Below are 25,414 nucleotides of genomic sequence, written 5' to 3'. Positions count from 1 at the left end.
CAAAGCTTCTTATTTGGATGGTGGTTAGGTTTTGTTTCTTTCTCTGTCAAGATGGTGGGATCATCTGCTTTGGTCATGTTGAAGTATTGGCTCTGGGGGGGGACAGTCCATGACTGTTAGTGTTCCACCATGTGTTTTTCTATCCAGGTATGCTTATACTGCGTTGGCAGTATGTTTGGGATCACTGTCATGCAGGAAAATTAAGCCGTTGCCAATCAGATGTTTTCCAGATGGTACTGATGGATTCAAAAAAAGTGACAGCACTTTTCTGCTTTCATAACTCCATCAATTTTGAAAAGATCCTCAACACCACCGGAGTGCTTCACTTACTGTAGTAAGAACTGTTGCCACAGGTGGGGTATCTCATGTATTTATTATAATTTTCCAACGTAAATGAATTTGCTGTAATTGGAGCGTTTTCCCTGATGATAACACAGTGATGGGATCACTGAGGTCCACGACTTTATATAAAACAGGGCTAATAACTTGTACTATGAGCTGTGAATCAACAAATCACCTTTTATTGTGATGGTAGTATTACTTCTAGTACTTACAATTACTGTTACTTCTAGTACTTCTATATCAGGACAAAAGGCCTCTCTAGCAGAGATCTGATTTATTGACAACAACACGCACGCGTGATTGGTGACGGTGAAGTTTGGCGGTCATCCGTCACGTAGTTTACTCTCCCTGTCTTTCTTCCACCTCCTCTCCTCTGTCCTTCAACCTTTCAACTTCTTCCCCCACCTCTGCACAACTTTGTATAGGTGTTGTTGTGGAAAGTGTCGCCGGGAAACAGATACAGATGGAGTGCAGACATAAACAGTCGAGAGGCTCTATGTTGAGCTGGTCACTGTGTGGCTGTGGCTCAGTCCCCTCCCTCGCCTCCAACATGGTCCTCCGTTTGGAGTTAGACGCTGCAGCAGGCTGTTTAGTGACTCATCCCAAATGCGCGCACACACAAAATCACAAACGTGACACATGGATGGGAGGGATGTATATTTATGGCAGCACGTGTGCCCCCCCACCCCCCGACATAAACTCTCACATGCATGTGTGTTGAGGCCTCTTTGTGCAGCATAAAAGCCCACAATCATGCCACCCTCCTTTCAGTGCCACCATCAATCTGTGGCCTGTCTCCCACTGTCAGAAATGACTCAGAGCATCTCTGAGTGGCCGTGCTGTGGCCTCAACAACTCAGCGAGGGACCAGCGGGAAGGAGGAGGGGATGCGACAACACTGCAAATGCAGAGTAAACACTAAATGAAGAAATCACAGAGAAGCTGCGTGTATGAAGGGGAAGAGGAGACGCTTGCCTTCTGTTACCCGTCACCTGCGGCACCTCATGCTGCCCTGACTTGCACGAGCATACAGACACATACAGAGTGATTCCCAGTTTCTTTGTTTATTGAGAACAAAGCAGTAAAGGCTGTTTACAAAAACACAGTAATTATTGTTCATTATGATGTCGCTAAACTTCAGCAGGAGACCTGATAACACAGCAGACTCTGTGCTAAAAAAAAATGTTCAATCATGGCAGCTGATGAAAATGCTAATGAAACAGGCCAAATCTGTGAATAAAATTTCAGTATAATAAGTCAACAAGCTGTGGGCTCAAGCTAAACTCTCTAAAACTGCACAAAACTAAAGCTAAAGTAAAAACCCCAGTTTTAGGGACTTTAAAATGGTTTATTCACTTATTTGTATAATTTCCTGAGTTCTTTTGACAGTGAAAGCTCATTGATTAAGAGAAAAGAGGCTGCAAATAAGCTTGTCTTGGTTGTGGAGACTAAGTTGCATCCACTTTGCTCAGAGACTTAAAAGGCACCATAAAAACAGCTGAATCATTAACGTTGGTGAAAGGATTGTTCAAAATGTGTTCTCACAAACACATAATTACCTGTTAAAGGTCTTAGATCCATATCTAATGCCGCATGTATGTTGTACAACTTGCAAAGCCCCTTGGGGCTAATTTCTGATGTTACTGTATATAAATAAAATGTCACATCTGTGTCTCTACATCATAGCGTCGTTCTCTTCAGACCCGGCTTTCTTGCGCTTTTTATCTGAGCGTTTGATCACAATGATGAAGCTGATAACTGCAACAGGAGGAGACATAAAACAGAATTCAGTTACAGCAGGGGCTAAAATGCAGACAGGAACAAAAAAACTGCACAGTGACATCATTGCTCAGCTTAACAGACAACGGTTCAGTGAGTTTGTTTTGCCAGATGACAGCTTTGCATGGTGTTTGTCAGACTTACTGCAGAATCCCAGAACGCCCGCCAGGACCCCGATAGTAGTTCCCAGTCCAGCTTTGAATCCCACTCCATGAGGTGGGATGTAGCAGTGGCCCAGCTCTGTGCAGTTACACACTCTCACTGGAACGCAAAGAGGAGACGTGCAGGATGTAGAGCAAGGTGTCATTGGACTTTAAACATGCAATCGCTGGTTTTTAGTCTTGGTGCCGTCTCAGGAGTTTCAGTCTAACATTTTCTCACCTTTCTGTCAGTTTAATATCTCAACTCCTGTGGGAAATATCTGACTATTTAGCTGATCTGTTGATAAGTGTTCGTGGCAGCAGGAGGTTTCACTGGTCAAAGTGGTAAAATCAAGCAGGGCTTTGATTCACAGATAAATTTATTGTTGGTTTTAAAGTGATTAATTTGTGTAGAGTAATGTCCTTTAAGGAATAAGCAACTCACCCTCAAATGCCTGTGTGACTCCAACTCCTGCATTGTCTTTAATGTTGATGTTAAGAGAGAAAGTTGTATCTTGAACTGTTTTTTTCTTCAGGCGCAGTTCAGCTGTCATATCTGTATGACACACATAGGGAAGCAAGAAATATACACCAATCTAAGAGGTACAAATTTTAATTTCTGCATCAATCCGTCTTCTTTTTTGTTGGTTTTGTGTGACAAATATGCAACCTTACCATCAATTTTGTGCAGCTCCCAGTTGGGGAATCTCTTGCTGTCAGCGAAGGAGAAGGTGAAAGGGTGGGAGAATGGAGCGCTGTCTCTATCTTCGGCCTTGATGATTACAGGCTTTAGGTCCTTCGTACAGATGAAGGCTTGCGTCTCTGTCAGTTTGGGGACATTGTCGTTGACATCCAGCAGATGCACATGGAGGACGCGCTCAGAGAACTTCTTGGGATTCTCTTCAGAGGGGAATCAAATGAAAAATGAAAACCCTTGAATTGTTCTTCTCAGGTCAACACTTTTAGCTGTGATCATACCCTCTCTCACCCTTCTCAAATGCAGTGACAGTGACATCAAAAGACTCCAGTTTCTCTCTGTCCAGCTTGTCTTTTGTCTTGATCTCTCCTGCAGCATTGATCTCCAGCCAGTCTTCAGTGTCACCTTCCAACTTAAAACTGCACACAAAAACACAGTCATCAGCCGTAAAAGCCACACGCTCAGTCGTACAATACAAGAGCTCAACTGTGATATGCCACACACTGAACCTGTGATCAGTGGGGACAATGGCTGCCGAAGCAAATCAATAAAATATTCTGTGTACACGTGACAACCCCAACAGTTGAAACTCCAAACTAACAGCCATTAGCATTCATCTGGTGGATCAATGTCCTCAGTAAGTTACCAAAGCTTTGCCTGTGGTGTGTTTTTGTTCAGGCTGCTATAATACACTTAATCGTTTATCTCTTGAGTGCGGCCTCAGGAAAAATGTGGACAAAGCAGCCAGCTATGCCATCCATCAGCCAAAAAAATTTAATTATCAGCAGAGTAAAAGTACTGCCAAATCAACCTAATAAATGCTTCAGAATGCATGCTATAGTTTTTCTGAAATAAAACAATTTACCAATAAAGTGAATCCCATTTAAAGGAATGGTCAGAATTGGTCACTTTTTGTGCTTCCAAATGACAGGAATGTGGCCAACTTTCTTTCGGCTTATTCTGTTCTTTCAGTACCAAAGATTTAAAATCAAAAGTTCTGCTGGAAAAACTCGAGCCAAAGCATAAGCGAAGAGGTGGGAGGAGGAAAAGTCTCAGGTGCGGTTCTGTTTAAACTCACTAAAGACTAACTCAACTCAAGGAGATTCATCATCACTCAAAAGCAACTTGTGCGAAATGTGCCTTCCCATCAGCATCCCATCAGTCAGATAAGTCCAAAGGATTTCTCATTTTTACCAGCAAATTCTGACCTGTAATTTGTAAATGGCTCTAAAAAGTCGTATTTCATTGTTATTGCATCCAACTACAACCTGGCAGTATTAAGATGCGCTGCAGAAAGTTTTTAACTTTCATTTGATTTGGTGACTGTTGGGCACTTTGAAAGAGTGATTGCAAAGAAACTTATTGACCAGGAAATCTACAACGTCACACAGTTTTGTACGTTTGCCTCAGCAGATTTAGTCTGTTATTCTAATGGAGAGACTGTACAAACTCAAACCCACATAACAGATTTGGGACAATGTGGGGGACTTTCCTGGCTCAGTTCATACACAAGGATTCTGACTTACCTCGTGAATCTTAGCTTGACTGTGTGGCCAATCCCCACCCTCAAGTGGAGTGCATTGTCAAAAAGAAAAACTCCAGCTTTCTTTCTCTTTCTTTAAAATAATCTGTCTGCCTCCTTGTAGTTTGTATGGTTGGGTTTTCTTTTTTTCATTCATTCTAGATTCTTCGTATTAACATTTTTTTAAGCACAAACCTAAAAAAATAGACACTAAATATAAAAAAGGGTTGCAAATAGAATATAAACTTGTATATTGCCCACGGTTTTACAACATGCAACAGTTGGGCAATGTGGTTTTCAACTGAATCTACACAAACGAGGAATACAGTTTTTTTAACTTTTTAAACTCAAAGTAAACTGCAAAGTTGGCAATACTTGTCAGTGGGATTTATTTTATTTTTGCTTTTAGTGTGTTTGTGTAAAATTATGACAACAAAAAGTCCCCGTAACACCATCATATTTAAAGCAGTTCTGAGTAAAACAGCTGAGCATCCCATTTACCTGATCTCTTTCCCTTCTGGGTCCATTGCCATCACAGTGAGCAGCACGGATCCTTTGGTGGTGTTTTCAGGTACAGTCACATCGAGGATGTCCAGGCTGAACTCTGGAGCCTCGTCCACATCAGAGACAGACACGGAGACGATGGCGGTGGCCCCACTGTCGTACTCCAGACCCTTCTGTAGAGGCTCTGGATTGCGAGCATCGATCTGGAGCTTGTAGGTGGGCGAGGACTCGAAGTCCAGAGGCTGTTGAGGGAGATGTGAGCTAGTTAGAAAGAGCTGCACGGATCAGAGGAGCAGAAAAAGGTTTTCAGGATCCTAAAAGTCACAACTACTAGGTCTGAACACTCTATTGCTATCGTATGTGTACTAGCTGCTGCTACAGGTTTCTTTCAGTATCATATGTATATTGGACACAGAAGCCTGCAGGACCCAACAGGACACAGATCTGGATTGCAGGCAGTCCAATCAAACTCACATACTCTGTGCCAGTGAAACCACGCTGTTGTAAGTTATGCAAAATCAGGTCTGACATTGCCCACTGTCCAATGCCATGGGCACTGATGCACCTCCTTATCATCTCACTGCTAACAGACTGGAAAGTCTTTCTCATCTTTGACACATAGAGCCAGCCCACCCCTCCAAAAGGCAGCTGACAGGAGGACTCATCTGACCACAGAAAACGTGTCCTCTGTCTCTCTGTGCATCTGAGATGAGCTCATGTTTCAAAAACTCAGCAGTGTTGCTGACCAGAGCTGATGTATGGCCTCCTGCTGTCATGCCATGCTGCATGTGAGCTCAATGGTCACAAGCATCTGCCAATGGTTTCCATCCTTGGCCTTTATGCACTGACACTTCCCCAGAATCCCAGTATCTTTTCATAATATTACTCTCTGTAGATGTTAAAAAGACCAAAGTTCTTCACAATTTTAGATGAGAAATACTTTCTTGGAACCTTTTACTTGCTTGGAACGATTCAGCCTTTGGTGGATACTGCATTTATAATCCTGACACCCTCACTGGTAACCTGTAATCTGCTGATTGTATCTCCTACAACAATTTTTCTTATATATTCTATATACTTATTTGTCATTTTTTTTCCTCTTTTTGAACTTCTACGAGTGTGTTGCTGGCATCAAATTCTATACATTCTAGATGAGCAGGTGTGAGTAGAGATACTGCACCTTAGCAATGACCAGATGACCAACACCTGTGCCGTCAGTTTCCACAGTAAAAACTTCATCATCGTTGCCTGCAGAGATGTGGAACTCAATATGCGAACTTCCGCTGTCGGCGTCATCAGCATCTGTAGCTGTGATGGTCAGCACGGTGTGTCCTACAGGTGTGTCCTCTGTCAAATTGTGGCTGCCATACTGCACATCGACACACACAGTGAGAACATCGTTCAAAGAGCACAATTAACATGAGCGGTGGCTCGAATACTTACATCGTTCTTCTCAAAGACAGGAATCTCGTTGTTGACGTCGATGACCTTGATGACCAACTTACAAACGGTGCTGAAATCTGTGCCAAAAGCCATGAGTGCCTCATTCTGGGGTGAAAAAAATGATTGAACTCTGCCTACAGGTGTGTTTGCAAGCAGTGTTTGTGTTACCTGAGTCGCTGACTTTGACATTGAGGTTGTAGATCTGCTGTTCTTTTCGTCGAAGCAAGCGCAACGTCTGAATTCTTCCAGAAGCCTCATCGATGGAGAAGGAGCCGGATGCAGCTGGTGGACTTTGGGACACGATGGTATAAGTCAGCTGAGAATTCAATGTCCCTTCTTTATCGTCATCATGGGCCAACAGCTGTCCTACCTCGCTGCCTGGAATAGAAATTTGTAAGAAAACCTATCAATACACGTCTCACAACTTAAAAATCCTCTTGAATTCAAGAGGACTCCATCTTAAAATGAAACATTAAACCACTTACAGAGCCCATTTCATGCTTATTTACGAGCTTTTAGTTCTACTTTGAGGGTATTAATAAATCAGTTTTACAAAAAAATACTATATCTATTTTTTTTACCTGCCTGAAATTGACCATTTTTGACCCTGTCTCTTTAAGGCCCCCCTCCTGAAAGTCTGCTATTTGGTGTACTGATTGGTCATAAAGCAGGAATTCACTGTCTAGAGTTTTGTTTCCAAGCGTTCCATTTCTGCTATCTGTATAACATACTGCTTTGCTATCACGTAATTGGGATTTTTGTTAATGAAATTACCTGGGGGACTTCACACCAACAGATAAAATTGATTTTACATGGACAATTCAGTGCTGACAGCGAGAAGGGGAGAGACACGATGCAGGGGGCCAAGGATCAGGCTCCAATCCTGGTCGGCTGCAGCAAGGATTTCATCCTCTGTTGTAAAGTACATGACTAATGTGACTGATTTTCCCTGCTTATTAAAGAACTTTTTCCATTCCTTTGTTTGTTTTAATGCTGCTTTTAACTGTGAATCAAGTGTAAATAATGTGTCAGTTTAGTTTACGAGTGCCCAGACACAGAACACACAGCTCAAAGCAAAAAGAAGAAGTAAAAAGGAGTTGAGGAAAAGTTATGGCACACTCGGTGCCTTGAAAAGATTTTTTCTAACATCACACACACACATTCACATCTTACCTACAGGCGCCTCCTCCTGGATTTCAAGCACACTCTCCTCATTTTCACACACTGGTGGGTTGTCATTCTCATCCTCCACCAAGATCTGAATCTCCATGGGTGGATCCACCTCTTTGTCGTTGTGATCTTTTGCAAACACAACCAGGATGTACTGAAAAAGAGCGATACAAGTTATACCTCATTGTGGTCTGTTATGGAAGATTTAATGTACAAACTATAGACGTGTTTTCTACCATGTCCTTTTCTTCCCTGTCCAGCTCCACAGTCAGCAGTATTTCTCCAGTTTCTGTGATCATGAAGGGGAATTTCAGCTCTCGCTCTTTCTGCACTAAAGTGTAGATGGCATTGGGGTCGTTAGACTGGACCTGAATGCAGAGAAAAGAGAGAAGGGCCCATATTATGATGGTCAGTTGCTAATTGTATTGTAGATGTGTTCGGTCTGGGTGGGTTTTATGAGAATTGTGTGGCTTGGCCGTGAAAAGCCAACCATACCTTTGCAATGACCCGAGGGTAAACACCCTTTAAGTTCTCTTTAATAGTTATGGGCCCATGGCTGAACCACAGGTTCTCTAGCACAACAATTTGTACTCTGGTGCTTCCGCTCAGTGCCGTCTCTGAAGCTCCTCCCAGGTCCTGGACACGCACAATCAGGGTGTAGTCCGGGTCCTCCATGGGGTCTATGTTCTGTCTCCTCATCTCTAACACCACAGGCGGAAAATAAAGGTTGCAATTAGAATCAAAGTGTGGCCAGCCAAGAGTCTTGGGGAGGATGAACGCCCCAAAAACATTCTAGTCGATGTCTAATTTCAGAAAGTTGAGCCACATGTAATGTGCTTAACTGCACTTGCTGGCTGAACTAATCAGTTCAACACTCAGTAAGTTAAACTACCAGCACTAACCGCTCACAGTCCTCACAGTCACTGCTTCTCTACTTTAACAGCATCCATCATTCAGTGTCCAGAGCTCAAACACAAATCTCTCAGTTGAGATGACTTTTAAGATCTTAGAAACATTTATGTTTCCATTTGTAACCCAACTAAATCTATTCAGTTTGAAATTCTGCATTGTGTTCATATAACACCTGCTCTCAAGAATAAAATAGATGGTACTGTGCTTCCCGCTCCAATAAATTTAAATCTGAATGAGGAACATGCCTACTATTTTTAGTTCCCCGTTTTTTTTTCAACATGTCATGTCTGAGCTGCTGCTTTGTTTAGTTTAAAGAAAATTAGTCAAATACATATTTCAAGAAAAGGAAAGTTTTCAGGTTCCAGTGTAAGTTTCTGCTTGCAATATTCACATATCTGCACTGGGAGACTTTGAGGGAATCTCACTCCCAGTTAGAATATGCTTTTTTTCCCCCCATCATTGTAACAATTACTATTATTTCCTCAATTAAGCCATTCACCCCATTTATGAAACACCAGGAGAAAAAAAGCCCAGAGGTCACCAATTCCTCAATGCATTTAAGCAGAATAGATATCCAGAAGTATTAATTCATTCATTCATTAATCAATTTCTCTATTTAGGAAAACTGTAAACAACGTCTCAGACCTTATTTAGCTTTTTAGTGATATTGCTTGTCAACAGCAGTCAGTAGGAAGGGACAGATCATGAACATTTGTAAACTACTTAAGGTTTTCGTCTTGACAGTCAACAGCGATGGGCTCCTCTAAGCAGATGCCCAGAAGAATATGGAGGGTCAAATTGAGATCTGAAGAACTGCAACTTTTAGGCAGAACTGCTTATAGAATTGCCTGACACACATCAAAGTTCCTGTTTGAAAAAGAAGTTCTGCGCTGCTGCAGCAACATCTGCACAGATATGGCCATCACGGAAAGGTCATTAGAAGAAAACTTTGCCTCCATCCTCACACAAAATTCATCACCAGATGTTTGCAAATGAACAGCTAAAAAAGGCTGATTTGTTTCGGAAAGGACTGACAGCCAGCAGCCCAGAGAACGAGGGAAGAATCTATTAAAATAGGAAACAAATGTCACTCTGTCTGTAAAGAACAGAGACGTCTTCCTTTGGTGCCCAAATATTCTGCACTTTAAATATATCACCCATTCTGTCGATCTTCTAAATAAAGAGTTAGTTACAAGATGTTTCAGCTCTGCTGTGGACTTCTGTGGAAACAAACCTGCTCTCTCCACGCAGGTGAAGAAGGGGTTTTGTTCGTAAGGGACCTTCTGCGCTGAGCAGTACTCATCAAACTTCCCTTTCAGAGCATCAAGGCTCCGATCTTCCCCCCTGCCATACTGGATTCCCTCTCGGGCCTTCAGCCTCTGCTTCCCTGTTAAAAAATAGACACATAAAATGTCAACAAACATAAGTACACACACAAACACACACACACACACACACACATCTTGAACGTGAACACGGACGCACATTACAGACATGTTTTAATAGAAGCAGCTGGTTTACAAGTAATTTACATTCTCACACACACAGAACAGTGAGAATCAACATCACGCGACACATTTAGGCAATCTGCCTCCGATCAGCGTTAATCTTGAGCACATGTGATGAGCTGTGTAATCTGGGTTCACCATGGTGCTATACTGCCAGATTACAGGCAGAGATGGGTAGATTACAGACTTTCCCACACACACTGCACCTACAGTGTGTGTGCATTTGTGTTTGTGCTTGTTTGTGCTTGTTTGTGCGTACACGTTACCTTCTTCTGTGGTGGAGATTGCTCCGGTGTCGGGGTCAATCTGGAAGAGGAAGATGTTGTGATTGTTGGGGATCTGGCTGACCAGGCTGTAGTGCAGACGAGCGTTGGGTGTCTCTGGGTCATCCAGGTCCGATGCAAACACTTGGGCAAAGGGGACATCTGAAACAACAGAGAAAGCCAATGTGAGGTTCTGATCAGAGTGAAAGGTGAAGTTTAGTAGCTCAAAACAGCGAGCTATACTGACTGGATCAAAGTTTTTACATTAGTATATGAACAAAATATAAAATATAAAAAATTCTTTAAAATTGCAAAAGTCAGTTTGCGAGCATTAGTACACAAACTTTTTCTGCCATTTTTGGGACAGATAGGTCTCCTACGTTAAAATCCAATGACAGAGATAATAAACATTTATCAAAACAGCTTTAACAGGACCGTTTCTTCTTGTTTATGTATGCTAGTAACTCATATCCAAGACACCTAAACTCACAACCAAGCAGCAGTCTTCTAACACCATTCAACTTCAGTTTTTTCCACTTTTATTTCTGCTAATATCAACCAGCTTTATAGTAGAAGTAAGCATCGTATTTCAATATGACTTAGAGCATAATCTTCATGGACGTAAGGCGTATCGCTTATTTTCAAACTACAGTTCAATTCAAGTTTATTTGAATGGCTCCAATTCACAGCTATGGAAAAAAAAAACAATAAAACAATTCAGGGAACTTTGAAAAAGGCTCTGCATGACTTAGATATGGATTAGGTGTTGAAAACTATTCAAAACAGTATAGATCTTTAACTCCCTGTCCTCTACAGTCCAGTAAAGACAGGAATGCTTTCGAAAGAAACTTTGATGAGGCATATGAGGTACACGTTCATAAGAAGAAACTCTTTCTTTTGTTCTAATCTTTTGCTCCCACTCCTCCTATGAAACCCGCACCTGCTGGACCTCTTTCTTTAACCAGAGCTGGGTAGCTACTCTGATTGAAGCGTGGAGCATTGTTGTTGATGTCCAAAACATTTATGGTCACATAAACTGGGTCATCCACCACTACACCATCAGCCAATGCCTCCACCTGGATATAGGTGCACACAAACAAACACAAGCATGCTGGGCATGAATACGTGTTGTATTGCTACTACAATTCATCAGTATAATTACTGTCTTAATAGGGACAGAGAGATCCTGATACCATGATGACGTAATGGTTATCTTGTGTCCAGTCCAGAGATTTCTCCAGGAAAAGCCACCCATCGTTTGACATCTTAATGTCGTCTTTACCTTCGCCGCTAAGCCTGAAACCATTCACATCAGGATGTGCCACCTGAAACTAAAAGAGGAAGACGAGAAGTAAAATTAGAAGACTTGTGGTCATAATAACGGATTACTTTTCAGTTGTTTAATATAACCAATGACAAAGGAAAACTTTTGCAAGAGAATGTGGTTTAAGTGACAACACATGATGACATCCTTTAAAACCCATACATGGCAAATGTTCTGTGCATAGTGAGCGCTAAAGAGACGACCATAGAAGAAGAACTCAACATGTACTCAAGTACTCAAAAAAAAATTATTTAAATGTCCTGTCATAATAAAGTCAAAGTCAAATTGATTTGTATAGCACATTTCATGTACAAAACAATTCAAAGTGCTTTACATGAAATAAAAGCATTGCAGCGGGGAGTGGAAAAAACATTAAAAATATGTAAAGGAATATAAATATAAAGAAATGAAATAATTAAAATGAATTAAAATGAATAAAAACAAGCAACAGTCAAGATAAGTTAAAAGATACCGTGCAGATTTCATGCATAGACACATGAGAAAATAAATGTTTTTAACCTGGATTAAAAAAGGTCTACATTTGGTGACAGTTTAATCTCCTCTGGCAGTTTGTTCCACTTGTTTGCAGCATAACAGCTAAATGCTGCTTCTCCATGTTTAGTCTGGACTCTGGACTGGACCAGCTGACCTGAGTCCTTGAATCTAAGAGCTCTGCTGAGTTTATATTCTCTGAACATATCACAGATGTATTTTGGGCCTAAACTGTTCTGAGATTTGTAAACCATCAGAAGGCTTTTAAAATATATTCTGTGACTGCCTGGAAGTCAGTGTAAAGATTTTAAAACAGGTGTGATGTTTTCAAAACTCTTAGTCCTGGTTAAAACTCCAGCAGCAGCGTTCTGGATGAGCTGCAGATGTTTAATGCTCTTTTTGGGAAGTCCAGTTAAAAGACCATTACAGTAATCGAGTCTACTGGAGATGAATGCATGGATGAGTTTCTCCTGGTCTTTTTGGGAGAGAAAACCTTTAATTCTGTTGATGTTTCTGAGTTGGCAAAAAGCTGGATGTGGCTGCTGAAAGTCAGATCTGAGTCTATCAACACTCCAAGGTTACGAACTTGGTCAGTGATTGTAAGGGCCCGAGTCTCAAGGTATTTACCAGTGCTGACCCTCTTCTCTTTGCTGCCAAACAGAATGATCTCAGTTTTGTCTTTACAAATACAGACACGCTGCCAGGTCATTTTTTATTTTAATAGCATTCACCAACAATTGTAGGTATTTTTGGCCCCTTTCCCAACTTTCTTAAAATGTTGCCTTCATCAAATTCAATTATTGAAGATAAAACCTTAGATTCAACATTTGTTTTCTTTGTTCCCATCTAATTCAAATACGAGTTGAAATCATTTGATTTGATTGTACTTTTGTACAGCTGCTGCTGTGTGTGCAGTACCTGATATATTGCATAGGGCACTGGTGTCCCCTCTGGCACATCTAATTGTGTGTTCATAAATGGGCCCTTCTTTTCCTCCAGGTCCTTCGCACCAGCCTATCACAGCACAGAAACACGGGTCAAAGGTCACATTCAGCCGGATGTAAAACTCAACCTGTCAACCTCACAGCTACTTTTCACTTTAGCTCTGTGTCGTAACACGAATCAAGTCAAGCACTGGGGGCAGTTATTTATTGAACCAAAATTACACGACAATGGTGGAATTCCTATATTCCTCCTGGAATGAGAGAGCAAAGTCTACTGTCAAACAGCTAACCTTGAGTTTAGCAACACTTCCACAGTTCACTTCAGTCATTTAAATAAGTCACCGTAGGTTTCCTTTAAAACTCTATTTTTTCAAATTGCAGACAATTATCAGCAAAAAAGTATTAATCCACACCAAGTGGTTCACACGTCTTTTAACAGCTTCGTGCATTTGAGTATTTATAATGAATATGTATTGAGGGACAGCAGAAGCAGTTGGTGGTGCTGTGTACTCACAATGCTGATGAGGACTGGGAGCAAGAGCAGATGCACCATGGGTGGCATTATCACGGTCTGGAGGAGGAAGAGGAAGAGATGTGGGAGAGAAGAGTCAGAAAAAACGCTGAAGGAGGTTTAAGATATGATGTGACATGATGAGGACGAGTTTATATAACTAATCTTGTCAATGATAAACATTTAAACTTAGCGGGCCTCTCTGGCAAAGAAAATGTGTCCTTGAATACAAGCATTGAAGATCACTCTTCACATACTTTCAGCCTATACGTGTGACTCCACCTTCGCAACCAGGTGAACCAGTGACCTGAACACACCGGAGAAACTCCTGTAGCTCAGATCCTGATGGGTATAAATGTGACGCAGGTATGCAAAGGTCATGACAAATTTGTAACCCTGGTGATTTTATAGCAATTACAAGCTTGGCTGTGTGTTTGTGTGAGTGTGATTTTAAGGGAATGTGTAGTATTTGTACATGGAAAAAGGATCCATCTTTGAATTTGTTTTTCCGGAAATACTACACTTTGCAAAGCAGTTAATGGCACGTAAAAAACAAGTTTAGTCGGAAGAATACAGCAAGTAAAGGACTTCTAACTGATAATCAACATGTAGAAATAAATCTGGCTGCCAAATGTGAGAAGAAATTCAAGCAAAGACTGTATTTATTTTGCTGCTGACTCTGTTTAATCAACTTTTTATGAATGAGTTGCTAATGTTTGCGGGTTTGAAAGAAAGAGGTGAAGTCAGCTGGTTGAGTGAAGGTGACATTGAGTTATGACCAATGACCTTTTGGTAGCACAGCACAACTATATCAACAATATTGACTGAAACTTCTTATTAATTAATAGAAATCTTGGTTGCCTGAAAGCTTTTTTTGCTTTTTATCTTACAGTATCAAACTATGTCTGCTGATTGAGAGACATTTAACCAACAAGTCCTTTGTGAGTTTGAAGCTCTTTAAACTTCCATCTAGATTGATTTCAAAACCTTCCAGTCAGGAAATGATTTATTGCCCATGTTTCATGTAAGAAATAAACCGAAAGGGTTTTTCTTCAGCCTCTTAGCTCAATTACTGAATGACCTCTGTCAGATTGAATTTAATCAGCTCAGTCAATAAATCTAGTCCTCCATATGGATTGTTACCGGATGCTGGAAACATGCAGTGAAGCAACAAAGAACGAGAGGTCGGTATCTGCCAACGCCTTATCCTAGGCCCTGCCAAAGTCAAGTCAAGATCACAGCACTTCTGCAAATACCTGAAAATATCTGACAGATTTATCATACAATCTATCAAAAACAACAGTCACTCCACTTTGTTTCTACTTACACCTCCCGAATAATTCTCCTTACACTCAACAAAGCTGAAAACCGGCAGACAGGAGAGTGAGGTGACTTACCTTGCAGGAAAGATCGAGCAAGTCACTCGTCAGACCTCAGAGTGATCGGAGCAGCCTTACGCTGTCTGGTCAAACTTTAACAGAGTGTTAACTAGCAATGTTTTATTGGATCTAATGATTGTCTAATCACCCTGCCCTTATGGCACGCTGACCAATAGGAAAGCAGCTGACATGAAAGATAGACACAGGAAGAGCAGAACAATGATACATACAGTACTATGAACGACAAACCCATAACCGACAACTATTAGTCGCTGATTTTACGTTAAATTGAAAGTCATAAGCTTGTAAATTGTTATTCTTCTGGGGAAAGAAACAACAGAAGAATCACACAGGAAAACATTTTTAATGTCTGTACAACGTTTGTGTAAAATGAGACCAAAAAGAGGAACGCTAAAAGAAAAAGTGGCGTGAAAATGAAACAATCTCTTCAGAATATTGTAGTTCAGAGCTTAAGCTTCTTATTTCCCCTCAGACTTTGACCTCTGCACTGTTTCCTGACAGATTTTCCATTGGTAGCTGTACTGATAAGAAGATGTGTGTAGACAATGGGACTCACAGTCCATTGCCTTACAAGAACACAAAGCTCCGAGGTCATCAGTGTGATTCAGCAGGTCAAGGCACCCACGAAACAGAGGGTTAGGCTACCGCTCTTGAGCTCAGCTGCTGATACACTTTCCTACCTCATCGAAACCTAAAGTTTCTAAAAACATCTTAAAATGCCCTGAAGAGTTAACGACAAGTCTTTAGTTTGTCCTTTAACCTTGTCATCATCTTTGTGACCTCACCACACATACAGCTGGGATTATCTTCTTTATCTAGCGACTTGATGCACATGCTGGCATCATGAGAGCTTTACAGAGCTGCTTGGCAACAAAGACGAGAAGTGTGTGAATCTGCAACTGTAGCAAACGAGCTGTGAGTGAGTCACTGTTTCACAGGTTCACTATTTAACCAAAACCTATGACTGTAGTGTTGATGGTCTAATGGATGAAGCCTTGAATTCAGATGGAAGTGACACTGTTATGTAAAATATGGTCCGTACACGGCTCTGCCTTGATCCTTTGTACAGGACGCCTGATATCCTCGCCAACATGCTCCAACGCCATCTGCCTGCTTTCTTCGAATCCAACATACAGATGACACACACTAGTAATTATTAGGCTCCCCGGACTGTTACCTTGGCAACATATTTTCTAGCATTTTACTGCTCTTTAGAAGAAAAAGAAAAAAAAAAAACGAACAAAAATAAATCTAAGAGTCGATTTGAGAGTTAGGGCCTGACGCTCAGTGTTGTTCTGTGACCCAAATCTGTGATCTGTCTCCGAGCAGTTAAATCTGTACCCATTCAAATGACACACGCACGGAAAAGGGACCATGTTTTTATTCTAAAAGTCACTACCTAACCCGTCTGTCATCGGCTTAGTTGTGTTGTTGTTGTACCTTGTTTGTGTTTCTTTTGTGTGACAAAGATGAGTCATCCCTTTTCATTTCTCTTTACTGAGCTGACAGAAAAAAAAGGGCACAATATCTTTCCTTCTAAATAAGATGTCACTTTATTTCATCAAGCAATAGTCAAACTACTTCCAAGTAGCAAAACACAGCACATTATCAGTCTGCCTTGTACTTACAGTAAGTGCAAAATAAAATACGCTATAAACACAGTCAAAGAAAAAAATTCATGGGCATCACAGAAGTAATCATATACATTAATCACATATAATAATCAAAAGCTTACAACCGGTGATATTTTGCACTTAGGGATGGACAATCAACAGATTTTCTTGAATGCTGGAGCAAAGTCATTAGGAAAAGAGAAAAGTGAGAAAAAGCTGACACAGGAATGAACAAAAATCCCTTCCTTTTCCTCAGTTTCCACCAGTCAAACTCCTGTCTCTCAAACATTTCTGTCTCAGTGGCATGACATGTCCAACACATCACTTCTGACTGTCCAGCCCATCCAGTCTAGATTAGACTGCAACACACAGTATGATGGCAGCGCATACAGCTGCCAGGCCGTGCTGAGCTGAGTGGAGGGTGGATGGTTAACACAGTAAGGACTAAACCATCCAACTTGTAGCCCCTCTGAAGCAGGCTTCCCTCCAGGCTTATCCACAGATTCTCTTCTGCAGCCTGTAACTTGTTCATCTGCTCAGAGCTTTGGTGTGGATCGTCTACAACACGGAGAGATTATGACAGGACTTGGATTTAAGCCAGAATGCCATACTGGGATTGTTCTTTGCGACCATCTTGTCGAGGAAACGTCTGGCCTTCACAGGGAGGCTCTCGCGGCGCCGGTTAGAGTTTATGTGCCTGCGACGTTTGTTGTCTTCTTTGGAGTCTCGGCGTAAACGCAGCTGTTGCACGATGCCGTAGAAAGCCTCCCAGACGTTGTGCTGCATGGCAGCCGATGTCTCAATGAACTTGCAGTCAAACACAGCTGCACAAGCACGGCCCTCTGAAACAAGAATGAGACGATGAGGTCAGACACCTTCAGCTGCTTTTGGGCTTAAAGTGTGCTCAAGACTTAAAGAGACAGGGATTGCGTCCCCTTACCATTTGTTGACACCTCTCTGCGCCGCACCAGGTCACACTTGTTCCCCACTAAGATGATTGGAGTGTGCCGGGCGGGCCGGAAGCGGCGCAGGGTTATCCGAAGCTCTGAAGCTCGCAGGAACGAGGTCCGGTCAGTTATAGAGTACAACAGGAGGTAGGCATCACCTGTCTGCATGTAGCACTCCTGGGTCCATTCGTTGTCAGTCTGCAAAGCGCACACACACACAGTTAATAAAAGGGCACCGCATCCACAGTGTGCGCACTAATGTGCGCCCTCCTCTGATTCAGTTTTCATCTCACCTCTGCATCCCATGTGTCCAATAGGGTTAAAATTGCAGGCTCCCCATCCACTTCAATTTCTTTTTCACACACTTCATCTGAAAATAAACATGAGAGAAAGATATTTACATCGGCGTATGAGCTCTGTTTGGAGAGATTTATTTTCAGCTAAATAATTAAAGTAATTAAGAGTATTATCACATTATTAGAAGCTCTTCTTTTTAGATTTTTTTCCCCAAACTTTTTGTGGAACCATATTTTAAGTTATTTCCGGGTGGTTTTCTTCAGCAGTCTCTGTCTTACCTCCACACAGCTCGCAGTCATCGCTGTCCATGCTGTCCGCTGCTCCGGCGAAGATGCTGGCGAAAGCCGTCTTCCCGACACCGCTGGCCCCCAGCAGCACCACCCTGTACGGTCTGGATTGCTCCACCGGATCCCCGGCCGAGTCAGTGGAAATGACAGAGTCTGCGGACGACCAGCTCCCGCGGCTTCCCTCCGACTCACCAGCGGAGCTGGCGCAGGACTTGGATCGGGAGATGCAGGCGGGGACCCGGCCGAAGAGGCTGTCCGGGAGGAGGTGGCTGCCCGGGTCGCAGATGCTCCACCGGTGGAGCTCGGTCTGCAGGCGGAGGCTGTGCCGGCGCACACTGGATAACATGGTGCCAGTGGCAAAAGTCGGGTGAAGATGTGGAACTACAGAGCGGTTTTAAACCTCTCTTATTTAAAGGGAAAAAACCTCGAAAATTAAACGGATATTTGAAAAAAAAAATCCCTGCTGTCTTCTTAAAAGTCGTTTTTACACCTTTTTATCCACAAAAACGTCATAAACTGAGCTAACGTGCGCCCTAAACCGTGTCCTGAAATGATAAAAGGGACTCTATAACCTTTCCATCCTTTCTGCAGATACAACTCAGCAGTTAGTTACCACAACAAGGCTAATAACCCCCCAAAAAATATTAATAAGCAAATTCAAACTGTTAGCTGAGACGTGAATCCCGCATTAAAAATAAAGTTAAACTCGGAAAATGATCGGTAAATCCCCGAGCGTCTTCCACATCTGGTGGTCTGTCTGCTGCCTCCTGTCTCTGTAATCTCCAGCAGAGGATGTCTCTAATGCTCCGATGGGGTTTCCCTGCCGTCTATATAAAGGGAAGAAAGGCGGGGGCGGAGAGGGGGGATATTTACTGTTTTTGAATTATGTGCACATGGCAAAGCAGTGGGCTACATTTGTGCCAGAAGAGACAGAGGGATTTAGGGATTTAACAATCTATGACATTACAGAATCTACCCAGACTTCAGAGCTTTATTATGTTTACATGATGTCCGCTTAATAGATTTCCTCCAGTGGAGGAATGTAACTTTAACTACTTTAAAGTATTTGATGTGTAAGGTTTGACTCTTTGCAGTACTTCCAATTTTATACACTCACATTCAGTTGATTTCTGATGGGACATAATGTGTTTTCCATTTGCAGATTAAGATCCTACATGTAAATCTAAATTATTGGGTGTGATCCATTAGTTACTGCCAAATACTTGGAATTATTCCTATTTGTGAATAAAATGGGTTTTCCACAATTTAGACCGTCGTCTGTGTTTAAAGATGCTTCACATACCAGGAATTAAAATCAACTTTGGATTTTGGGTCATAAACACCATTCAAATCAAGGTTTAATTAGGAGTGAAACTGCGAGGAGAGAAGTTTGAGTTGGTGAAATGAAATTAAAATAATAAATTTCAGAATCTTGATTCATTTCAGGCTTCAGGTGTTGAACTGTCCATCCCATTATGTTAAAGTCTATTACCTACAGCAGCAGCATGAAGATCAGGTGATGAAGATGAAGGTCCTCACCCCAGGTTTCATTCGCAGTCTGTGGCCCTCTCCTGCATGTCAGCTCACTTTTTCCTTCCCCAAAAAAGGGAAAAATTACCATGTGATCTGATCCCACAATGTCTGCTTAAAAAAAAAAAAAGTCCTACAACACAAATATATATCCAAGAATATCTAAATATTAATCTTTTCTATCACATGAAAATGTACGGGGTGCGTTGTGGAACTGGTTTAAGCAGATGCCTGCTGAACCGTGAGCGTGACAGAAACATACTCGGTGTATTCAGACTGCTTTGGTCTGTACGAAAGTCCTTGTGAGAGAGCAAGAAAGAAGGGAGGCAGAGCGATACAGAGAAAGTCCTTGGCATTTTGTATCTGCTGTTCTGAGGAATTAACATTTCTGAAAAGAGATCAAGTCAATATCTTGTAGAAGAAAAACCCATTATTATTGTCAGTGGTTGTCCTCATCTGCTTGCTCGTGTCACATCAAAAACATTTTCCCTTCTGTCCTTCTCCTTTAAAGGAGCTGGGCTCAGTTTTCATGTTTTGTTCCCCTGCAGACATGTTAGCAGCTGCTGTGTAGTGCAGACTTTTGTTCTCCACATCTGGATGGCTCTTTCCCCCTACACTCCCTCCAGCTGAATACAACAGGCACGTGTCAGGAGTCGTCTCTACAAGTGGGGGATTTACTAAAACAGACAAAAACCCCAGTATGAAGTAAAGTGGATAAACCGATTATAAGCCATTAAAAAAAACTTTATCACAATATCCCTGCTGGGTTTTCCTGAACATCACAGCCTGCGAAGGACGTTTTCGAATGTTATATGAGGAGGAACTTCCATTTAAAAGGTTCTTCTTGTACAGTGGGATATTTGGTGCCCGTCAAAGAGGCTTTACCCAGCAAAAAAAGGGAGAAAATCACCAGCAAACAACCACTGTTGCAATGAAATTACTCTTAATTTCTTCATATCGTTTTCATGAATTCGTGTTTACTTTGCTTGAGCATAAAAGACATTTTAGATGATCAAGTGTCTCTGGATCAGGCCTCTGCAATGATGATCTCTCAAGTCATTTTACAGCAAAACTCCTTCAAGACCCAGCTTCATTTAGCATTTGCCAAGAGAGCCCACAATTGCTTCATACAACCACTGAACTGATCACAGAGTTAACAAGTCAAGAGAAATCTTCCCCCTTCTGTTAAAAGTTACACTAAACTGTGGTGAAGGATTTCCTCACTGAACGTGATGACTACTGATCCAAATCTCTGCTTCTGATGATGATTAACAGACATTGCAACGCTGGCCAAGAAAGACACCATAAATTATTCCCAAATGTTCATTTCTCCAGTCTTGACCTTGTCAAGGCGTAAAGCTTCCATATCGTATCGAGAGGTGGTATCTAAGGACTTATCCTCGTGAACTGCCACCACTTGTATGAACAAGTTGAAGGCAACGGGCGTGTGATATATATGTTGGGTTTTTTTTTTTACCAGAAAGCTAAAATAAGGCAGAAACACCTGTCTGTGCTAGTGGTGTTTAAACTAAAAGTCAATGAAGGCGTGGGGGGAGGCTGGCTCTAAACCAAAAGAAACAAGGTGTGACTCAAAGCTGATAAGTTTTATTTGAAAGAATCAACACGCCCTGGCTTACACACCACTGACTGATCCCATTTAACACACTGGGGTAGCGTCTGTAGATTCTTATCATGGTCAAATATTGTCTTTACATGGATTCATGTCAGGAGTTAAATAATAAAAGCTTTGAGAGGAGGCCATGCATTTAAGACCGAGGTCTCATGGCAGGAACACCAGCATAGCATTATGCTGGACTGGGAACCAGCAGTCGATATTTTGTGAATGACCCGTCTAAAGAGAGACCCTGCATGACATCACGCTCTCATTCAGCTTGTAAACATGAGATTTACTGTATATTTGCCAGCGAGAGAACAAATGACAGCGCGCAGGGAGGTCATTACAGAAATTGTCAGATTACTCTGCTCTTTCGACTGTTGTTTTTCCAAGACCTCTATATTGGGCTGTGGCCTCATCTGTGGGACCTGCTGCTGTGTATTACAGCTCTGATCTGATCTGGTTGACAGATGACAGAGCCACATTAAAATCCTTGTTAAGTGCTGGACTGGGACAAGGGTCAGGCGGAGGGGGCGGGTGTTCTGGCTGGCTGCAGACTGGCAGGGCGACGCTTAATAGCTGTAGATGCCAGCTGAGTGGGAAGTGACCTCTTTCCTTTTTATTCTTTGCTTCATACAAAACACAGTGTTTTGTAAAGGCCCCACACACGACCGCACATTTTTATACTCAGACCTGGAGGCTAACCAGTCTGATCTGATGTCCACTTATACTCCAAGCTCGCCATCAGCCATAATACAAGTATTGTGATGTGTAGTTAAAATCAATTCATCTGATATGATTTAGGCCAAATTTAAATTTTAGGGTAAATACACTTGAAAACAAGTAACCAAGACTCTGTATTTCAGCTTCAGGTGGATCTCTCTCAGAAATGGTTCATTCGTGAGCAGCCAGAATGTCTCTTGCTGGGAAAGTTGCAGACAACTGACTTTGACCTTGAGGTTTTTGCTTCAGAGTTTGTATTTTCTATTATTTTTTTCACCTCTTGAGGTTTAAATGGAAGCCAAAGAGCTTAGCATATAAGCAAAGCATTTTATTTTCTCAGCTCGGCTGCAAAGGAACCTCCATCACTACAGAGCAAAACCATCTGAGCGACACACGTGCATTATATGTAGAAATGTTACAGCCTCTATTACTTGTGACTGTGTAGGTTTAGGTTTGGAAATGTGCACTGCAGTTAGATTAGATGTTCTGTTGTGAACCCAATCAGCAGCATCCTGTAGTTCAGGCTGTAATGAAATTGATGAAATTTGCACAGAATCTGACTTAAGCACACCTCTACAGTTGTTTATTTAATAGGAGTCATGCTCGAGCAGTAATGCATAATACTGCATTTATTGTCTGATCAGAATGGAAGCTATTCAGTGCATACGGTGTTCAACATGTAAAAATACATATTATAACAGATTTTGACCTCAGATTGAAGCTCTGGTTTTCAGTTGGATTTGGATGATTCTGCTGCATCTATCTCTGAACATCCATAACAAACCATCCATAACAAGAGCAGGGCAGGAGAAAAAAGATGAATCATAAAAAGGGTGACACGGGTAATCGATATTCCCCATTGGATTTCAGCAAACTGATGACCAGCTTTTACCACGGAGGGGACAGTCTGCTTGTTTTTACAAGCGAGGAAAGTTAGACACTAATTCCACAGAGCTGCTGAGGAAAAATTCATTCTGTCAGTTAACGGTTAGTTTAGTCTGCAGAGATTCAAGTGTGTATCTGTGTGGAGCCGCTAACCCAGGTCCCACACAGAAAACAACTTGCTTTTTTCCCCCCACTTACAAACAGGAATTCATAAAGGACGAATAAACATAAACGCACTCTCCTCAATAAGCACAAGGATGTTTTTTAGGAGCAATTCATGCCTCATATGGTGAAATGAAAATAGAAAAAAAAAGAAAAGGCAGCAGACTTTCACATAAAAAGTTTTTTACTGATTGTGAAACTTCAGGCATCCTGGGGCTGTTTAAGAACAGCTAACATACCGTGTTCCGTCTGTACGTCTTCGACTCCGTCCTGATCATCAGCAATTCAATAAAAAGCTTCATGACCCCATCCGCAGGCGATGCTGGTCATCCTACCGTAAGCCTCTGAGCTGTCACGCTTTGTGGCCCCCTTTTTTTCCTAATCCAGTTCTGGGTTTTTTTCCTCTGTCAGCTCTGAGTTCATAGAGTTGATCGCTTTTGTTACTTTTTGTATTCAGGAGTTTTTATTCTGTTCGTGATTTCAACTAATAGGTTTTTCTGTCTTCATTTTAGATTTGGTCAAGTTTTCTTTGTTTCTGTCGCTGTCATGTCTATTTCAATCCTGGTTGAGTGTCTGTAGCCATCCACACACGTCCCAGCTAGCATGTTAGTGGAAATCAGGCTTGTGTCAGCACAGCTCATAATTCATAAAAGAGAACTACATGTACGCACGGCTTGAGAAACCTGGTGAAAAGAATGCGCTTCAGTCATGAAGCAACACAGTTTTATTCTGAAGGCCTGATGTGCTCTGCTCTGTTCTGTGACCGCCTGCAGCTTAAATGTCTGGGACTCTCAGACTCAAAAAGAAATAGAACTGCGAACTCAGTGAGGGTTAATACCAGGCTTTGCCTCTGCAGGGTCCTGGGATCACAGGAAATACATTTCCAATCTGTCCTCATTGAAACAACTATGAGCTTTACTCCCCCTGCAGCAGTGGAAAGTCATTCTTTCAGGGCACACAGCAGGTCTCTGAGCTGTCGAGCCAGAGCTCCACTTATATGAGTGATCGGCGGTACAGCCAACAGTGTCAAATAAGAGCTTTACACAAACGCAAATTCCTACGCATGCACCAATCCCATCACATGACCCCAGAGACCGTTAGAGATGTGATTGGGATCAATAACCTGCTTGGACGAGTGATAACAGCCTGTTGCGCACGTGTCAAAAGCAATAGCAAAAAGCTTTAACACTAAATCTGCTTTGAGATGACAAACAGCATCTTTCATTGGTAAAGCTCAGCCAGGGCAGAAGCTGTAGTAAGTTGCTTGGTGACAGTTGCTAAGGCACCACTGGTTTCTGTCTCAAACCAACATTAAGATGCAGCGCTCTCTTTCCCAAGTCAAAGGCTTTCAATTAAATCACTATAAAATACTCTTATATTACCAAGAAAATCATTGCTTGGATGAACACATCTGTAATCTTCAGTGCCAATTAGAAAGATTAATATACTCAAATAAGGTGGCCTTTATTAAACCTGCTTAATGAGTGAAACTGTTTAGGTTTTTGTATTTCAGCCATGCCTAACCAAAAAGCTAAAGTGGTCTGCACTTCTTCCTGTTCATCACTGTTGAATATATTGAGTATATTTCTAAGAGTACCTGTCCGAATATTCTCTGGTGCTCTTAACCTTTTATGGCAAGAAGTTGAATATTAGCAGATTCCTGGATTTTCAGATGAACAAAACACACATTTTCTAAAAGCACTGCTTTGGAAAACTGTGATGGGCATTTTTCACAATTTGATGTTTTATAGACGCAGCAATAAATTGAGAAACTTATCTGTGAGTTAAGTAATTATTAAATGGTCCCCGTGTTTACACAAGCTTGTTTTCAGTGTGTTGGACTCCAACGCTGCCCCTCGTCACCAATCACGTTTGTGATTTGCAAAGACAGGATTTCAAGGCGTAATCAGAGATTCTTTTTGCAGATGATGTGGTTCTGTTGGCTTTTTCAAGCCATGAAATTCAGCGGTTCTCGCACCTGAGTGTGAAGCTGCTGGGATGAAAGAAGCGTACTGCAGACCTGGCCTCTACCTTGAAGAGAATGAGTGGAAAATTTTGAAGCAAAAATCATGCTGCACACCATCAGATGCCTTTTTCGGCAAGGATGGGACCATAAAAAAGAAAGGAAAAAATAACATGTGAAATGCTTCATTGCTTGGCAACCACAAAGCCAGTGTTGCGTCGTAATGTTACAACAAAATGCTAAAAGCTTTACTGTCCCGAATGTTGTTGGAATGATTGCATACCTGAAATGCAAAAAGTGATATATATCAACAAATAAAATGAAGTTGACAAGAAAAGACTTGAAATATCTTGGCTTTTATACTGTCTGCAGTGAGATAAAAACCTTGGAAGTACTACTGGAGTTGAGCATAATTAATATAGTGTGTAACATGTTGGGTTCA

At 41.7% G+C, this 25,414-nt stretch overlaps 2 protein-coding genes across 2 annotated transcripts; both read right to left on the bottom strand.

Moving 5' to 3' along the window:
• Nucleotides 1-1,385: 1,385 nt before the first annotated feature.
• Nucleotides 1,386-15,015, bottom strand: cdh17 (cadherin 17, LI cadherin (liver-intestine)). Its single transcript, XM_072394324.1, has 19 exons — nucleotides 14,948-15,015; nucleotides 13,554-13,610; nucleotides 13,014-13,109; nucleotides 11,473-11,610; nucleotides 11,220-11,355; nucleotides 10,283-10,441; nucleotides 9,743-9,895; nucleotides 8,092-8,297; nucleotides 7,833-7,964; nucleotides 7,600-7,750; nucleotides 6,595-6,804; nucleotides 6,427-6,503; nucleotides 6,164-6,352; nucleotides 4,981-5,225; nucleotides 3,249-3,376; nucleotides 2,936-3,160; nucleotides 2,706-2,816; nucleotides 2,265-2,381; nucleotides 1,386-2,099 (listed from the first exon to the last, which is right to left on the bottom strand). Exons 2-19 carry the CDS (start codon nucleotides 13,599-13,601, stop codon nucleotides 2,017-2,019), a joined length of 2,604 nt encoding a protein of 867 aa, XP_072250425.1. The 5' UTR covers nucleotides 13,602-13,610; nucleotides 14,948-15,015; the 3' UTR covers nucleotides 1,386-2,016.
• Nucleotides 15,016-16,489: 1,474 nt separating this feature from the next.
• gem (GTP binding protein overexpressed in skeletal muscle) lies at nucleotides 16,490-18,879 on the bottom strand. The gene is made up of 4 exons (XM_072393281.1): nucleotides 18,086-18,879; nucleotides 17,804-17,880; nucleotides 17,504-17,708; nucleotides 16,490-17,405 (listed from the first exon to the last, which is right to left on the bottom strand). The coding sequence occupies exons 1-4, from the start codon at nucleotides 18,438-18,440 to the stop codon at nucleotides 17,122-17,124; spliced, it is 921 nt and encodes a 306-aa protein (XP_072249382.1). The 5' UTR covers nucleotides 18,441-18,879; the 3' UTR covers nucleotides 16,490-17,121.
• Between the last annotated feature and the right edge of the window lie 6,535 nt (nucleotides 18,880-25,414).

Source organism: Leuresthes tenuis, unplaced genomic scaffold, assembly GCF_036924035.1.
Source record: "Leuresthes tenuis unplaced genomic scaffold, fLeuTen1.0.hap1 SCAF_10, whole genome shotgun sequence".
NCBI lineage: Eukaryota > Metazoa > Chordata > Actinopteri > Atheriniformes > Atherinopsidae > Leuresthes > Leuresthes tenuis.
This window is presented reverse-complemented; position numbering and strand designations above follow the sequence as displayed.

Excerpts from the sequence above, each read along its gene's own strand:
- cdh17 (XM_072394324.1), bottom strand. The coding sequence starts at position 13,601 with ATGCCACCCATGGTGCATCTGCTCTTGCTCCCAGTCCTCATCAGCATT. Across the intron at positions 11,611-13,013 it reads TGCCCTATGCAATATATCAG|TTTCAGGTGGCACATCCTGA; the intron begins GTACTGCACACA and ends TTCCTCTTTTAG. Across the intron at positions 5,226-6,163 it reads GTCATCTGGTCATTGCTAAG|CCTCTGGACTTCGAGTCCTC; the intron begins GTGCAGTATCTC and ends CTCCCTCAACAG.
- gem (XM_072393281.1), bottom strand. The coding sequence starts at position 18,440 with ATGTTATCCAGTGTGCGCCGGCACAGCCTCCGCCTGCAGACCGAGCTC. Across the intron at positions 17,709-17,803 it reads TGGACACATGGGATGCAGAG|ACTGACAACGAATGGACCCA; the intron begins GTGAGATGAAAA and ends TGCGCTTTGCAG. Across the intron at positions 17,406-17,503 it reads CAGAGAGGTGTCAACAAATG|AGGGCCGTGCTTGTGCAGCT; the intron begins GTAAGGGGACGC and ends TTCTTGTTTCAG.